Source organism: Neofelis nebulosa, chromosome 7, assembly GCF_028018385.1.
Source record: "Neofelis nebulosa isolate mNeoNeb1 chromosome 7, mNeoNeb1.pri, whole genome shotgun sequence".
Lineage (NCBI taxonomy): Eukaryota > Metazoa > Chordata > Mammalia > Carnivora > Felidae > Neofelis > Neofelis nebulosa.
The window spans coordinates 12,054,982-12,069,349 of NC_080788.1; the positions used below are offsets into that span (position 1 = coordinate 12,054,982).

The 14,368-nt window shown below is 47.9% G+C and overlaps 1 protein-coding gene across 1 annotated transcript; it reads left to right on the forward strand.

The window, feature by feature from the left end:
- The first annotated feature begins 7,143 nt into the window (after positions 1 to 7,143).
- LOC131516080 (uncharacterized) lies at positions 7,144 to 10,088 on the forward strand. Its single transcript, XM_058736690.1, has 3 exons — positions 7,144 to 7,514; positions 7,633 to 7,835; positions 9,437 to 10,088. The coding sequence occupies exons 1-3, from the start codon at positions 7,225 to 7,227 to the stop codon at positions 9,586 to 9,588; spliced, it is 645 nt and encodes a 214-aa protein (XP_058592673.1). The 5' UTR covers positions 7,144 to 7,224; the 3' UTR covers positions 9,589 to 10,088.
- The last annotated feature ends 4,280 nt before the right edge of the window (positions 10,089 to 14,368 follow it).

The window sequence follows — 14,368 nt, forward strand, 5'->3', positions numbered from 1 at the left end:
CAATAGCCAAGGAGGGGAGTTTCTGATTTCCTGCTGGGGACACCTCCAGGGTCAGGGGCTGAGAAGCAAAACTAGTTACCTTGGGTAACAGCATGGATGCCACCTTTGACCTCAGAGCAAGACAACTTCTGGACGTGTCTCACCTATTTCCCTATCAGCCCAGAGGCAGTGACTCTCAGGCAAGTACCCTAAACCTTCAGAAGACAGATCTGCTCAGTCCTCGGGCCACCAGAGAGAAAAGTTTGAAGGAAAATATACATCTATATAATTTTTAACCAACATATTAATAGTAACTATCCCTAAGGGTGTTGTCATGGGGCGTTTGTACTTTCTTCCTTTCCTTACCAGAATTTTCTAGCCTCTAAAATAAATACATATTAATTTTGTTATCTTGATGTGTAATAATACATAATTATGTATTCATATATTATTTATTACATTTAAAATATACACTATATATTTTAATGATTTTGTCTAAAACTGATCATGACATCACTCTTTTTTTTTTTTAATTTTTTTTTAACGTTTATTTATTTTTGAGACAGAGAGAGACAGAGCATGAACGGGGGAGGGTCAGAGAGAGAGGGAAACACAGAATCTGAAACAGGCTCCAGGCTCTGAGCGGTCAGCACAGAGCCCGACGCGGGGCTCGAACTCACAGACCGCGAGATCGTGACCTGAGCCGAAGTCGGCTCCTTAACCGACTGAGCCACCCAGGCGCCCCATCACTCTTTTTTTTTTAACGTTTATTTATTTTTTGAGAGACAGAGATAGACAGAGCATGAGCAGGGGAGGGGCAGAGAGAAAGAGAGAGTCACAGAATCCAAAGCAGGCTCCAGGCTCCCAGCTGTCACCACAGAGCCCGGCACGGGGCTCGAACTCACAAACCGTGAGATCGTGACCTGAGCTGAAGTCGGAGGCTTAACCAACAGAGCCACCCAGGTGCCCCTCAATCATTCTTTTTAATATGACTTTGGGAACACGTGTATGCAGATGACCTGAGATCACACTTCAGAGTGTGTGTATGAGGAAAACGTGAAAGGTGGGCTTGGGAACCTCAGGGCTGCTCAACCCCCAACACTCTTTAGTGAAAATAATTTTTCTCTCTCTTTTTTCAAGGTTTTATTTTTAGGTAATCTCTATACCCAACACGGGCCTTGAATTTACAACCCTGAGATTAAGAGTCACGTGCTCCACCGACTGAGCCAGCCAGGTGCCTGTTAGTGAAAATAATTTTTTTTATGTTTATGTTTGAGAGAGAGAAAGAGCGAGAGCAGGGGAGGGACAAGGAAGGGGTGGACGGAGGATCAGAAGCGGGCTCTATGCTCACAGCAGACAGCGTGACGTGGGGCTCGAACTCACAAACCACGAGATCACAACCTGAGCCGACATCAGATGCTTAACAGACTGAGCCACCCAGGCGCACTGAAAATAATTTTTAACAAAAGACTTCATGAGGATAAAGAAGTTCCAGATAATAATGGCCACTGTTCACTGAGCTTTGCATGCATGACTGCACCGAACCATCCAACCCCAGGGGTAAATAAACATCGGCACCCCTGTTTTACAGATGAAGAACCCGGGGCTCATCTGCCTTCTCAATTTAGGGACTCAAGAGGGACACATGTGCTCGGGCAGTAGGAAAAAGGTCTGGCCTGATGAGGGGTCCCCTGTAGGCTGGGGAAGCAGCGACCAGATACCCTCCTGAAGGGCACTCATAGCAAAGGACTGGAGAAGGCCCGGCGCTCCTCAGCCAGAAACCCAGGGGAGCAGTCCATGCTGTCTCGGCCAGTCTTTCACTTTTCCTTATTCCATCAGCAGAGCTCATGTCATCTGGAAGCTTCTTTCCATGGCAATGGATTTTTTTTGCGTGTGCTCCTGTTATGCGCTAGGCGCTGCAGGGAGCGAAGAAGCATGTGACACGTGGCCTTTGGCCTTAATGAAAGCCATTCCGATTTGCAGACAAGACCTATTGGCCACTAATCTAATCACTAGTGAACAAAGTTTCCAGACCTCAGAGAAAGGGGTCAGGGAGAGTCGATAAATAGGTTTTGGCTGTACTACACAATCATTGCTAGGGAAATTTGGACAGGAAACTCATTTACAGAGTGCTAGCTGTGTGCCAGACCCACTTCACACACTCCCTCTTTCCGTCCTCGCAGCAACCTCCATGGCCTGTGGTCCCCCTGGGGACCTGAAGCCCTGAGGGGTCCGACAACTGTCTGAAGCCACACCAGTTGGTACCAAGGGGCAGAGCCCGATCCCCACCCCCAGTCTGTCCGACTCCTAATCAAGTCTGAGACCCCCTCCAGATGTCTGTTACTCAATTAGAAATGTCCTGTGAGCCTCCAACGTGCTGTATCAGAGTGCATTTAGGAGAGTAATGCTGGTGTGGTGGGAGAAGCTTCTGGAACCCTGTTGCACAGGCCTCAGCCAATGGTATAAAACACACGCCTGGAATACCAGTAAATGTATTGTTGACTCAAATCAGAGTCAACAATAAGCTCTTTTATGCACGGTTTCGTCACCCATGTGATAAAAGGGATCATACTTCTCTCACCGTTGAGTTCTTGCGGTTTCCTCCCGCTTCTCGTGGGTGGGTTAGGAGGCCTGGAGGGCCTGCTAGGGGACAGGGAGCTGGCTTCACAGCCGTTCTGTCCCTGTGCCCCACAACCAAGTGGCCGGGAGGGACGGAGGGGCATGCAAGGTGGCTCTCCCCCTCCCCTCCACTTGCCAGGGCAGTCAGTGTCCTCGTCACCAGGAGGACAGGTGGCCGCATGCGTGCCACAGCTCTGGCACTACCACACTCTCCAGCTGAGAAGAGAGGGCACATAAAAGTGGGCATCCGAACTAATGCAGGAGGGTGACAAGCTCTCCAGGGCACCGGCATCTCAGAGAGCACTCAGCAGGCAGGATTTTGCCTTTTAAAGTCAAGCTAGTCCCGGACAAACCAAGAAAAGTTGGTCACCTCACCCAACCTCTCCTAATATGACCTCCTGCTCTTGTCTTTCCCAGCCACATGAATGCCCCATCCCGTGTGGTCCCCGGAGGGTAGGCTTTGCTAACAGCTAACACCCTCATCACCGTTTCCTCGGGCTCAAGCACTTAATGTAGTTGTGTCATTTAAACCTTGGCACAGGGGCGCCTGGGTGGCTCAGTCGGTTAAGCGGCTGACTTCGGCTCAGGTCATGATCTCGCGGTTCGTGAGTTCGAGCCCCGTGTCGGGCTCTGTGCTGACAGCTCAGAGCCTGGAGCCTGTTTCGGATTCTGTGTCTCCCTCTCTCTCTGACCCTCCCCTGTTCATGCTCTGTCTCTCTCTGTCTCCAAAATAAATAAACGTTAAAAAAAAAAAAAAAAAAAACCTCGGCACAGGACCAGGGAGAAATTACAATGGTCACCTCCTTTCACAGATGAGGAAACTGAGGTTTAGACAGGTAAACAACGCATATACAAATAGCTCCACAAAACAGCTTCTGCCCACCACCAAGTTTACTCTGCTTTCTGAAGTTTGCCAGAGTGACAGGGAGGGAGGGTGGAAGTCAAGAAGGATTCAAGAAGGAAATTAGGAAGGAAGGGAGGAAGGAAGGGAGGAGAGGAAGGAAGGAGGGAGGGAGGGAGGAAGGAAGGAAGAAGGAAGGATGGGAAGGAGGAAGGAAGGAAGGAAGGAAGGAAGGAAGGAAGGAAGGAAGGAAGGGAGGAAGGAGGGAAGGGAGGGAGGAAGGGAGGAGGGAAAGGAGGAAGGAAGGAAGGAAGGGAGGGAGGGAGGGAGGGAGGAAGGGAGGAGGGAAAGGAGGAAGGAAGGAAGGAAGGGAGGGAGGGAGAGAGGGAGGGAGGAAGGAAGGAAGGGAGGGAGGGAGGAAGGAAGGGAGGAGGGAAAGGAGGAAGGAAGGAAGGAAGGAAGGAAGGAAGGAAGGAAGGAAGGAAGGAAGGAAGGAAAGAGGAAAGTAAGGGAGGGAGGGAGGAAGGAAGGAAGGAGGGAAAGGAGGAAGGAAGGAGGGAAAGGAGGAAGGAAGGAAGGAGGGAAGGGAGGGAGAAGGAAGGATGGGAGGGAGGGAGGAAGGAAGGAAAGGAAAGAAGTTTGGACAGAAGGAAGGGAGGGAAGAGAAGAGGGAAGGAAGGGGGAGAACAGATGTAAGAAAGATGGAGAGAGGAAGGAGGGTAAGAGAGAGAGAGAGCAGGAGAGAGTTGGGAGACTTGATCATCCTCCAGGAGAACATGCTGCATCTGGGCAGCCCCTTCCGAAGCAGGCACTCGGTCCCCGTCCTCGACTTGCTCCCCGCTCGGCTCTCCGGGGGAGCTGACAGAGCACCAGCTGCAGCTCCTTTTACTCCCCGCTAGAAATGAGGATATTATCATAGGCTATTCATGCCTATTTTTATAAATAATTCATCTCTTTTTTTTGCACGAAAAGTTAAACAGCCTGAAGCCAGAACATTGAAAAGGAACGTTGGTGCCTTATTCATAAAATAATAATGTGCTGGTTTGCCAGACAGTTTGTGAAAGTCCCAAAGCTAAAATACACCGAGTTCTGGGGCTATTTTTAGCCTGGAAAAGGCCTTCCGACGTCTTTCTCAGTTCACACTTGATAAGGGCAGTGTTATGCTTTCTCTGAATGCGGGCTTTCCCAAATCAGTTACATTCACAGAGGGAAATCTGAAAGACAACTTGGCAAATAGCATATTTATAAAATCCAGGCCCCCAGTACACAGATGCTTTTTTTAACTCCACAAAAAAATAAATCATAAACAAAAGGATAATGGAGTCTAGGGTCAGCCACAGCTATGGAAAATGGGGCCACAGATTGTTAATGTTTACGTGAGCCTTTTTCCCAAGGCTGACAGGGAGAGTTCTTTTGCAGAGACAGCATTTCCAGAGTTGGAAACGTTTAGAAGCAACTGGCAGACAATAAGATTTGGGCGTCCGTGTGACCATGGGTCCTCCCTTCCCCTTGACATTATGTCTTTTACAAGATCTTTATTTTTGCCACCTGTGATGATCTTTCAAATACTAAGATTACTCTTGCCATATTATCTTCAGGGGAACACACAAAGACTCATAATGTTGGTTGCCTGTGACACAGGGTAACCAACAACTTGGTTGGTGACTGATGGTTTTCCTGGAACTCGGGACTCTCAGGGCGAAGCCAGAAAGCCCGAGGCAAAGCAGAACCAGTTGGACATCCCACCTATGCTGAGGGACTCTGGATCACTGGGACCCTGGGCGAGGGAGAAAATGGTGACGATATACCCTTACACACATTTGGAATACTGAACCATGTGAGTTTATTACTTGTTCCAAAAAATAAGTTAAAAATGTTTTGTTAAGAACTAATCACCATCCTGTGTTTTACAGCAAGGTGATACTCTCGAGCCCGCCCAAAGGAGTACAAACCATTAAACTCCATCCCATGGTATATGCTCCATTGATCAAGTTTAATCCACACAGCTAGGTAGGACTAAAATGCAGCACCACGAAAAAGCAACTGAGCTGACGGATACCTACTGAAGCCATTGTCTCTAAATCTGACGACAGGTGAAACATCTCAAATGTTACATGATTTCACCTCTTGGAATTTGTGGTAAGGAAATAAGAATTAGCTTGGGTATTTAGTAACCAAAACATCTGTGGCAGTATTGTTAGTGATTGTAAAAAGACAGAAACGAGGTAAATGTCTAACAATAGCAGCTTGCGAATGTAAATAATAGAATGTCCAGACAGTAGAATAATATGTAACAATTTTAAAGATTTTATTTTTTTTTAAGTAATTGCTATACCCAATGGGACTCGAACTCACAACCCTGAGGTCACGACTCACATGCTCTGCCAACAGAAGCCAGCCAGGTGCCCGAAATGATGCTGTAGAGGAATCTTTTATCCTGAAATATGTTCCTGATATATTAAGGGATACATTAAATAATAAATATATTAAAAGCAGGTTACAAACTATGCATGTTTTGATCTCATTTTTATTTAAAAAGAAACAGAAAACAATCTAAAATACTAAAGTGCTGGGGTGCCTGGGTGGCTCAGTCAGTTAAGCATCCGACTTTGACTCAAGTCATGATCTCACGGTTCATGGGTTCATGCCCCACATCGGGCTCTGTGCTGACAGCTCAGAGCCTAGAGCCTGCTTTGGATTCTGTGTCTCCCTCTCTCTCTCTCTGCCCTTCCCCACTCGCACTGTCTCTCTCTCTCTCTCTCTCTCTCTCTCTCTCTCTCTCTCTCTCTCAAAAATAAATAAACATATATATTTTTTTAAAGTATCTTTGTTTCTTGTCTGCATTTTCTGATCTTTCTGAAATGGGTATGTATTGCCTTGTAACAATAAAAATGATACATTTTGAAAATGAAAGTAGAGGCCTGGATCTATTAAGTATTATGGAAACGAATGAAGCAAAGGTTATTTCACATCCAACTTTCCCCCACACAGCAGTCTGTGCTACCAGGACGTGCGATAAAAATGTTTTAATAGCATGTTTAAAAATGTGCTGTTACTATCAGGTGAGAGAGCTCTTTACTAAAATGAGTTAGACCTCTACAAATGGCCAACGATAGTTTACGAGACCCGTGCAAAATTAACATTATTACATTTAAGTTCTGCTTCGTTTATTATTCCGTTAGTTCCTAAAATATATACTCCAAGGGACTTTACCATGATTCACCCAAAGAACTCAAAATTGTGCAAACTTCTGTAATACTCTCACAACACCGGAAGGTAAGTGGGGCTCTCGTGGTTATTCCATTTCAAAGATTAGAGGGGCGCCTGGGTGGTTCAGTCGGTTAAGCGTCGGGCTTCGGCTCAGCTCACGATGTCACAGATCGTGAGTTCAAGCCCTGTGTCAGGTTCTATGCTGACAGCTCAGAGCCTGGAGCCTGCTTCAGATTCTGTGTCTCCCTCTCTCTCTGCCCCTCCCCGTTCATGCTCTGTCTCTCTCTCTCTCTCTCTCTCTCTCTCTCTCTCTCTGTCTCTCAAAAATAAACAGTAAAAAAAAGAGAGAGAGAACAGAGGCCTAATGAGGTCATGTAACTTGCCCGGGGCTGGACACGAGTGCCTGCGGGCCTTCTCTCCCCGAGGCCGGCCTCTCATTTGCTGGCCTCCATCTGGTTAGTATTGTCGAACCATGGAAACGGTGGGCCGTTGCCAAAGAGAAATATTTCTATCAAAGTTTCTCCAGTGTCCCCTAGGAGACCCCCCAACAACCAGTGATGACATAATACTGGCTGATGGCGCCCTCCCGGCCAATCACGCTGCGGCAGAAGGCACCACCCAGCGAGAAACTTTCTACGGGATTTCAACAGGACACAAAGCCCTGGGGGCGTGATGTGGGGGGGCCCCCACCTCTGAGCCCGGGCTGCACCGTCTGTCCACGGCTCCTCTTGCACTGCCGTGCTGGTCTCGTACACGTCAAGGTCACATCCAGTCGCTTTCTTCTCAAAATGAAGATTCTGACAGGGGAAGACCAGCTGGGCAGAACTAAACAAGCCACAGACTTCTTTCTCCAGCCAAGTGGAGGGTGAGGAGGGGGGCAGCTCACCCTCTGGGGGGCTGTTTGTAAAATAAATAGCGAACATCGTGAGGCCAACTCCAGCCTGCTTGACGAGAACACACCAGCTATTGTCTCTGTGTTTCAGGGTCTGCACTTCCAAGCGGGAGCCACCCCCCCCCCAACCCGCCCACCTGTGTCCAGAGACACCCCTCCAGGCCTGTCCTGCTGTGATTCCCACAACTGGCATCATCAGCCTCCCGCCGGAGGCCCGAATTAGGTTGCACGTTTGCGAAAGTTCATGTTTTGATTCCCAGGCAGAGCTCTTTGAAGGACTGGGGCAGAGAAGTGGTAAGTTTTGAGATAGTCCCGGGTGGCATCTCTCCCAAACCCCACACTGCGAATTCCCAACTTGCAGCCCTCTGTGGATGCCTCCCCGGCTCCACTCTGGACCCTTCTTTCTCCAAAATGACTTTGCCACCTGCTTCCCAAGAAGGGCTACTCCGCATCCTTCTCCACCTTTCCGGGCTCCCCTGGGGTCTCAGGGTTGTGGCCCGCCTCCACCTTGACCCTGGATCCCGTCTCCTCTGTGTCCTCGAAGGCTTTTGTTCCACCAACCGCCTCTACTTTCTCCAGGATCTTCAGTCCTCTGCTAGACACCCCTGCTTTCGAAGAAAAAAAAAAAAAAAAAAAAAAAAAAAAAAAAATCCCTGAACTTTGCTTGTCTCCTTCGTCCCTCAATATCTCTTGCTATTCCTCCCCCGAACCTCTAGGTGGCCTTTAATGATGCTGGGGCTTCCTGCCTTGGAAGTCTCTGCTCCCTGGAGGGACTGGCCCTCTTTCTCTCCGGATGTCCCATCTTCCCTGTGACCTTCCGTCTTCCTCTCTGCATCCGGCACCTCTGCCTGTAGCTCAGTCCACAGGGCTTCCCCCCGAGACCTCTCCTCATTCCGCACCCTCTCCCTGGGTCCTCAACCATGGCCCCGGCTTTAAACCACCCTCTCCGTGTGCCCCATGACCATTCTTAAGATCTGCTGATTCCAGGGGCACCTGGGTGACTCGGTCTGTTAAGGGTCTGACTCTTGATTTGGGCTCAGGTCATGATCTCGCAGTTCATGAGTTCAAGTCCCACGTTGGGCTCCGAGCTGATGGTGTGGAGTCTTTTTGAGATTCTCTCTCTCTCCCTCTCTCTCTGCCCCTCCCCCCTTGCTCATGCTCCCTCTCTCCCTCTCTCTCAAAATAACTAAACTTAAAAAAATAAAATAAAAGATCTTCTGATTCCAGAAACCTCAAAACTGTGCAAAATTGGATTCTCATCTTCCCACCCCCAACCTCTCCTGGCTCCGGAACGCCCTAGCTCTACTGGCAACCTGGGGGGCTCCCATACTCTTCCCCCTGCTCACTGCCACATTGCCAAACCCTGTCTCTACTCCCTCAAAATGAAGTCCAAAACCACCCACATTCATCTGCTTATCTGTCTTCCCAACACATACACACACACACACACACACACACACACACACACACACACAAATGCAATAGCCATCAAATCAGAACTGTTTTGTTCACAGCTATATCCCCACCAGACAGAAATATGCCTGGCACAGAGTGAATATTCAGTAAATGTCACTCCACTGAATGAACAAATACATAATGACTGAGTTTATGTCAGGTAACATCATGGTTAAGCATATCCATTTAAATTCAGAAGGCAAGAGTTTGAGTCTTGGTTCTGCCATTTACTCTTTGTGTGACTTTTTAAACTGAATTAACTTACCCTGAGTCTGAATTTCCTGATCTCTAATGTGGGCATAAAAATAGCAGATGACTCAAGAGTTCATTGTCAGGATGAAATGAGAAAACACATGTAAAGAGCTCATCCTGGTGCCAGGTACACGTGAAGGCATCAGTAGGCATTAGATATGATTGTTGTCATTCTTTCCTGTCTTCAGATCCCACCTGTGTCATATCATCTCCCAAACTGGTCCCTCAGAGTCCAGACTCCTCCCCTCAGGTGAGTCCTCAATCCTACTCTCAGAACCAGAGTGATCTTCACAAATGCAAAATAGAGCATAATACTCCTTTGCTGAAACCTTGTAGGTGAACTCCACCTCTAGAGTCCAAATCCCATAGTCTGGCCTCAGCTTTCCCACTCCCAGCTTCATCTACCCTCAACCCCATGGACCCTAAACTCTACTAAACCACTTGCTGTCCCTCCCCTCCAGGCTATTGTCTGAGCTATTCTCTAGTTCTAGGAGAAATGTTCTCTACCCTTCTCCCCTCCTAATCATTCTACAAATAAGACATAGACTCCTCTGTGAAGCTTTTCCTCATCTCTCATTCACACACACACACACCCCCCACCATCCCATGCAAACTTACTACAGCCCAGTTACACTCCTCTATGACAGCTAGGGTGACCAACCTTCCCAGCTCACTCAGGACTGAGGGGTTTTGAAGAATGCAGGACTTTTAGTGCTAAAACCAGAGAGTCCTACGCAAATGGGGCGTTTGGTCACCCTAATAGCATCGATCACATTGTTTAGGAATTAGCTGTCTTTCTGATAAGATTGTAGAGCACAAATTTTGTCTTGCTTATCTTCATATCCCCAACATCTAACCTAGTGTCAGGCACATTTATAATTATATGGTCCATATTCAATAAATATTTGCTAAACGTATTCACTGAGATAACAGCTAATTGGGGCAGCAGAAGAGCTATTGGCCATGGCTCAAATCCTGTCCCCCTTCCTGCATGACCTTGGACAAGTTATTACTTTCATTTATATATTTATCTGTTTGTCCCCAAATGATTCGAGGCAAATTTCTTGGTCTCGCTGAGCCTCTGTTTGCTCATTTGTACAATGGAAGATAATAATATCCATTTCATAGAGATGTTGCAAAGATTAAATGGATGTAAAGTGGTTCAAATAACTCCCGGCACATAACAAGCTTTCAGTAAATGCTAACTGCTATTACTATTGTCCTATGTATTATTATTTAAAGAGTTAACACAGTGCGTTCAATAAAGGCTGCTCCCTTCCTGCCATTAAATAAATGAATGCAGGTGGCCTTAAGTGTAATTATGCCACAGGAAAAAAAAGCAGCCCTTAAAACAGTGGTCAGCCACCTTGGCTGCACATTAGGACCCCCTAGGGAACTTTTACAAAGACTGATGCCCAACCCCTTACCAATTAATTCAAATCTCCAGTGATGAATCCGCACATCAGCCCCTTTAAAGGGCTCCCCTGGAGATTCTAATAGGTGGCCAGGTTGAGAAGTTCTGCCTTAGGGCACCAGGTTCCTCACTCTTTAACTCTTAATTGCTGGGCTGGGTCTTTCCAAATAGTTATCCCTAATGTAGCTGTCGTCAGCAGTCAAAAGGGCTTACTTCCCTTTGTCCCCCTCCCTTGTCCTCAGGGCAAGAACTGGAGAATTTCCAGCTGACCTGAGGGGAGCAGGCGTTGGCCTCTCCTGTTACCCATCCCAGGCTGTACCCTACCTGGTTCTAAAGCCTTGGCCTGGCCCCTGCTGCTCCCTTCCCCTCAGCCTCCTCACAGCTTCATGATCTCTCAGGAACAGAAAGAAATGAAAAGAGGTCACTTTATCTGTGTCTACCCTAAGGGTACAGATGGTTTTCTTTTCCAGCCAGCATTTCTCAAAAGGGGCTCCACAGACATCTTCTCAGGGACCAACCAGTTTGGCGTGAGAAAAGCTTTGTTGGCTTTTTCGACTTGCTGATAATCTCAAATGTGACTACTGCACATCCTCTGGTCGGCCCGTCTTAAGAGACCCACTGCAGGAACTGAGTGCCCGGGTTTGTGCTTTGTAACATAAAGGCCGTGCACACGTACAGATTCCGAATAGTCTTAACAGAGGGAGCAAGGCAGAAAACTGAGTCCTGCTACGGCACCAGGCAGTAGAAGCAAAACAGACTCAAAGTGACCAGGAAGTAGCCTTAGTGTCAAGTCAGCTGTAGAAACAAAGCCAGTTTGTGTGTGGCTTTTCATAATGTTCGCAGCGGCTAATTAGCACTGAAGATACATTTAGGATACTTTTTTTCCCATTCCAAAACCCTAGGTAGAGAAAGCCCATTTAATTTTTTCATTAATGTTTATTTTTAAGAGAGAGACAGGCAGCACGAGTGGAGGCGGGGCAGAGAGAGAGGGAGACAACAGAATCTGAAGCAGGCTCCAGGCTCTGAGCTGTCAGCACAGAGCCTGACGTGGGGCTCGACCCCATGAACCGTGAGATCGTGACCTGAGCCGAAGTCAGATGCTTAACTGACTGAGCCACCCAGGTGTCCCTCCCATTTAAAGTAGATTTTAGGGCTTCTGGGTGGCTCAGTGGGTTGAGCATCTGACTCTTGATTTCGGCTCAGTTCATGATCCCAGGGTCGTGGGGTCGAGCCCCACATCAGGCTCTGAGCTGACCAGGGAGCTTGCTTAAGATGCTCTCTGTCTGCCCCTCTCCCCAGCTCATGCCCTCTCTCTCTAAAATAAAATAGACTTTAGTAAGGCTAACCATATCTTTTAGTGAACGTGAGTGATCTACAGATCATTAAAATAATGATTCACTTCATTAAAACCTCATTACCATCGGCAATTGAGAATTGCTCACTGGCTCCCTGGTGGTTATACAGTGTCTGATTGTCCAGCACTAGAAAATACAGCTTGGGTGCGACTGATACCATTTGTAACTATTCTTATGAGAAGAGAGAGTCTCTGCATTGGTAATATGCAGTGGAAATACAGAAACTAGACCCGAGGCTACATCTTTCCATTATTCAGCCAGCAATCGTGATTTATTTTTAGTAGAGCCTGACCATAAATCCCATCAAAATAATACCGTTTATTTAGATGTTGTGCCTATGCACTTTCTTTTGCTTTTAATTTATAACTTTGGAGCGGGGTGGGGGAGGTTATGGGTGTATAAGAGCTGTAAGCATGAACAGTTTTATCTGGTTTTATTTTATACCTAATTAAGAGACGACAGAAATAATTTCGGTCTTTGCGGTCTGTCCTCCGTGATCTTTTCCTTCCTGGTTTGGAAACTTGTGGTGATAGATCGAAATCATCTGGGGGCACTGTCAGGTCCTGCCCTGGTCATACAGAGGTCAGTAACAGCCGTTTGGAGTGGAGACACTCCCTGGGCCGCAAGTCTGCTTTGTCAACACAGGTAGAGCCTACTTTGTCACTTAACAGCTATGGGTCCTTGGCCAAGTCACTTCATCACTGCTGAGCCCTCCCCCCCCCATCCCCACCAGACCTCACCTTCCTGAGGTGTACCAGCCTCTGACTCCACCTTCCAGTGGCTCTGCGATCCTCTCGCAACAACTCTAGGTAGAGGATGAAGCCCAGAAGGGTTTGGGGGCAGACCCGACTGAGAATTCTGATCCGGGCACTGACCTTGAACACAAGCTCTCTGAGCTTCGGGTTCCTTAATGCAGAACAGAGAGAAGAAGGCTGTTGTCACGAGGTGTTTCTTAGACTAAACAAGATGAGAACTCTCTAGGAGGCACAGAACATGCCCCTTCCCGAGGACCGCTCAGGGAACATTCCATGCCGCCATTAGAGTTCCCACAAAATCCCCCCAGGGGGCTCTGGGCCAGCCGGGAAGGAGAATGTTTTTTAGGCTTTGGTTTTTAACCTCAGCCCATAACCTCTTTTCGTCCATATAAGGTCATCCTGAATCTTCTCTAGATTTCTGAATAGCTCACCACAGGATGCACAAGGGGAGATGGGGAACCTTGGGGAACAGAGCAAGAGGGGTCAGGCTGAGGCTGGGGAATGGTGGGGCCCAGGGCTGGCCCTGTTGCTGCACAGAGAGACAGCATCCTCCCCTCAGGAATAGGGACTTCTCCCATCACAAGGCCATTGGAGGGGAGGCCCTCCTTTCCTGTGCACTTTTTAGCTGGTTGTAACTAAGCAAACTAGATTAGCATTTTTATTTCAGTAAGGTGTAAATGACTAATCAAACGTACACACATCTGCCATGCTTGTTTACCTGTGTGAAACTAATTAGTGGACTCCAATCCCACCCAGGAAACGTGGGCGGGGAGAGCAATAGTTACTGGGTCCCTCCCCACGTAAGGTCAGCCCTGGACTGGGGAGAAGCCCCTTGCTCCTACGCTCCCAGCAAGGAGAGGCAACTCCCACTCTGGAAAGCAAGAGGCTGCCCCAGCCTTAAGCCCAGAGACCCCAGATTTTTCCAAGCCCAGGTTCCCAGTACCTGGTGGGCGTGTGGGAGGGGGCTTCCCATTCAGCCAGGATTCACAGAACCCCCAGAATGTGAGCCCTCCTCCCTGGCAGAGAGTTCCTGTCACCTGGACCCCTGAGGGGACCCAGTGGGTCTGGAATATCAAACCCCACTTTCTGTTCTCCTCACCTCCTCCTAGCTGCTCCAAGAAATCCTGCATAAAAGATCAGCTCTTCTCAGTTCTGTCTGATATTATATTAGTTCACTGTTGTATCACAGTAGCACAGAGTGGGAGGCTTCGACAGCAGAAATGTACTGTCTCACAGTCTGGAGGCCAGAAGTCCAAGGTCAAGGTTTCAGCAGGCCTGGTTTCTTCTGAGGCTGCTCTCCTTCGCTGGCAGATGGCTGCCTCCTCACTCTGTATTCACTTTGGGGTTCAGTTGTTCCTCTGTGCATGCACAGGTCTATTCCAAATCCTCTCATAACAACACCGGTCATAATGAATTAGGACCCACCCTAAAGACCTCATTTTAACTAAATTACCTCTTTAAAGACATTCTTTCCAAGTACGGTTGGAGATAATGAGGTACAGGAGGTTAGGACTTCAACATATGAGTTGGGGGCTGGAGGGGCAGGGACACAACTCAGCCTATAACAGCCTATATTACTTTTTAAAAAGATTTGTT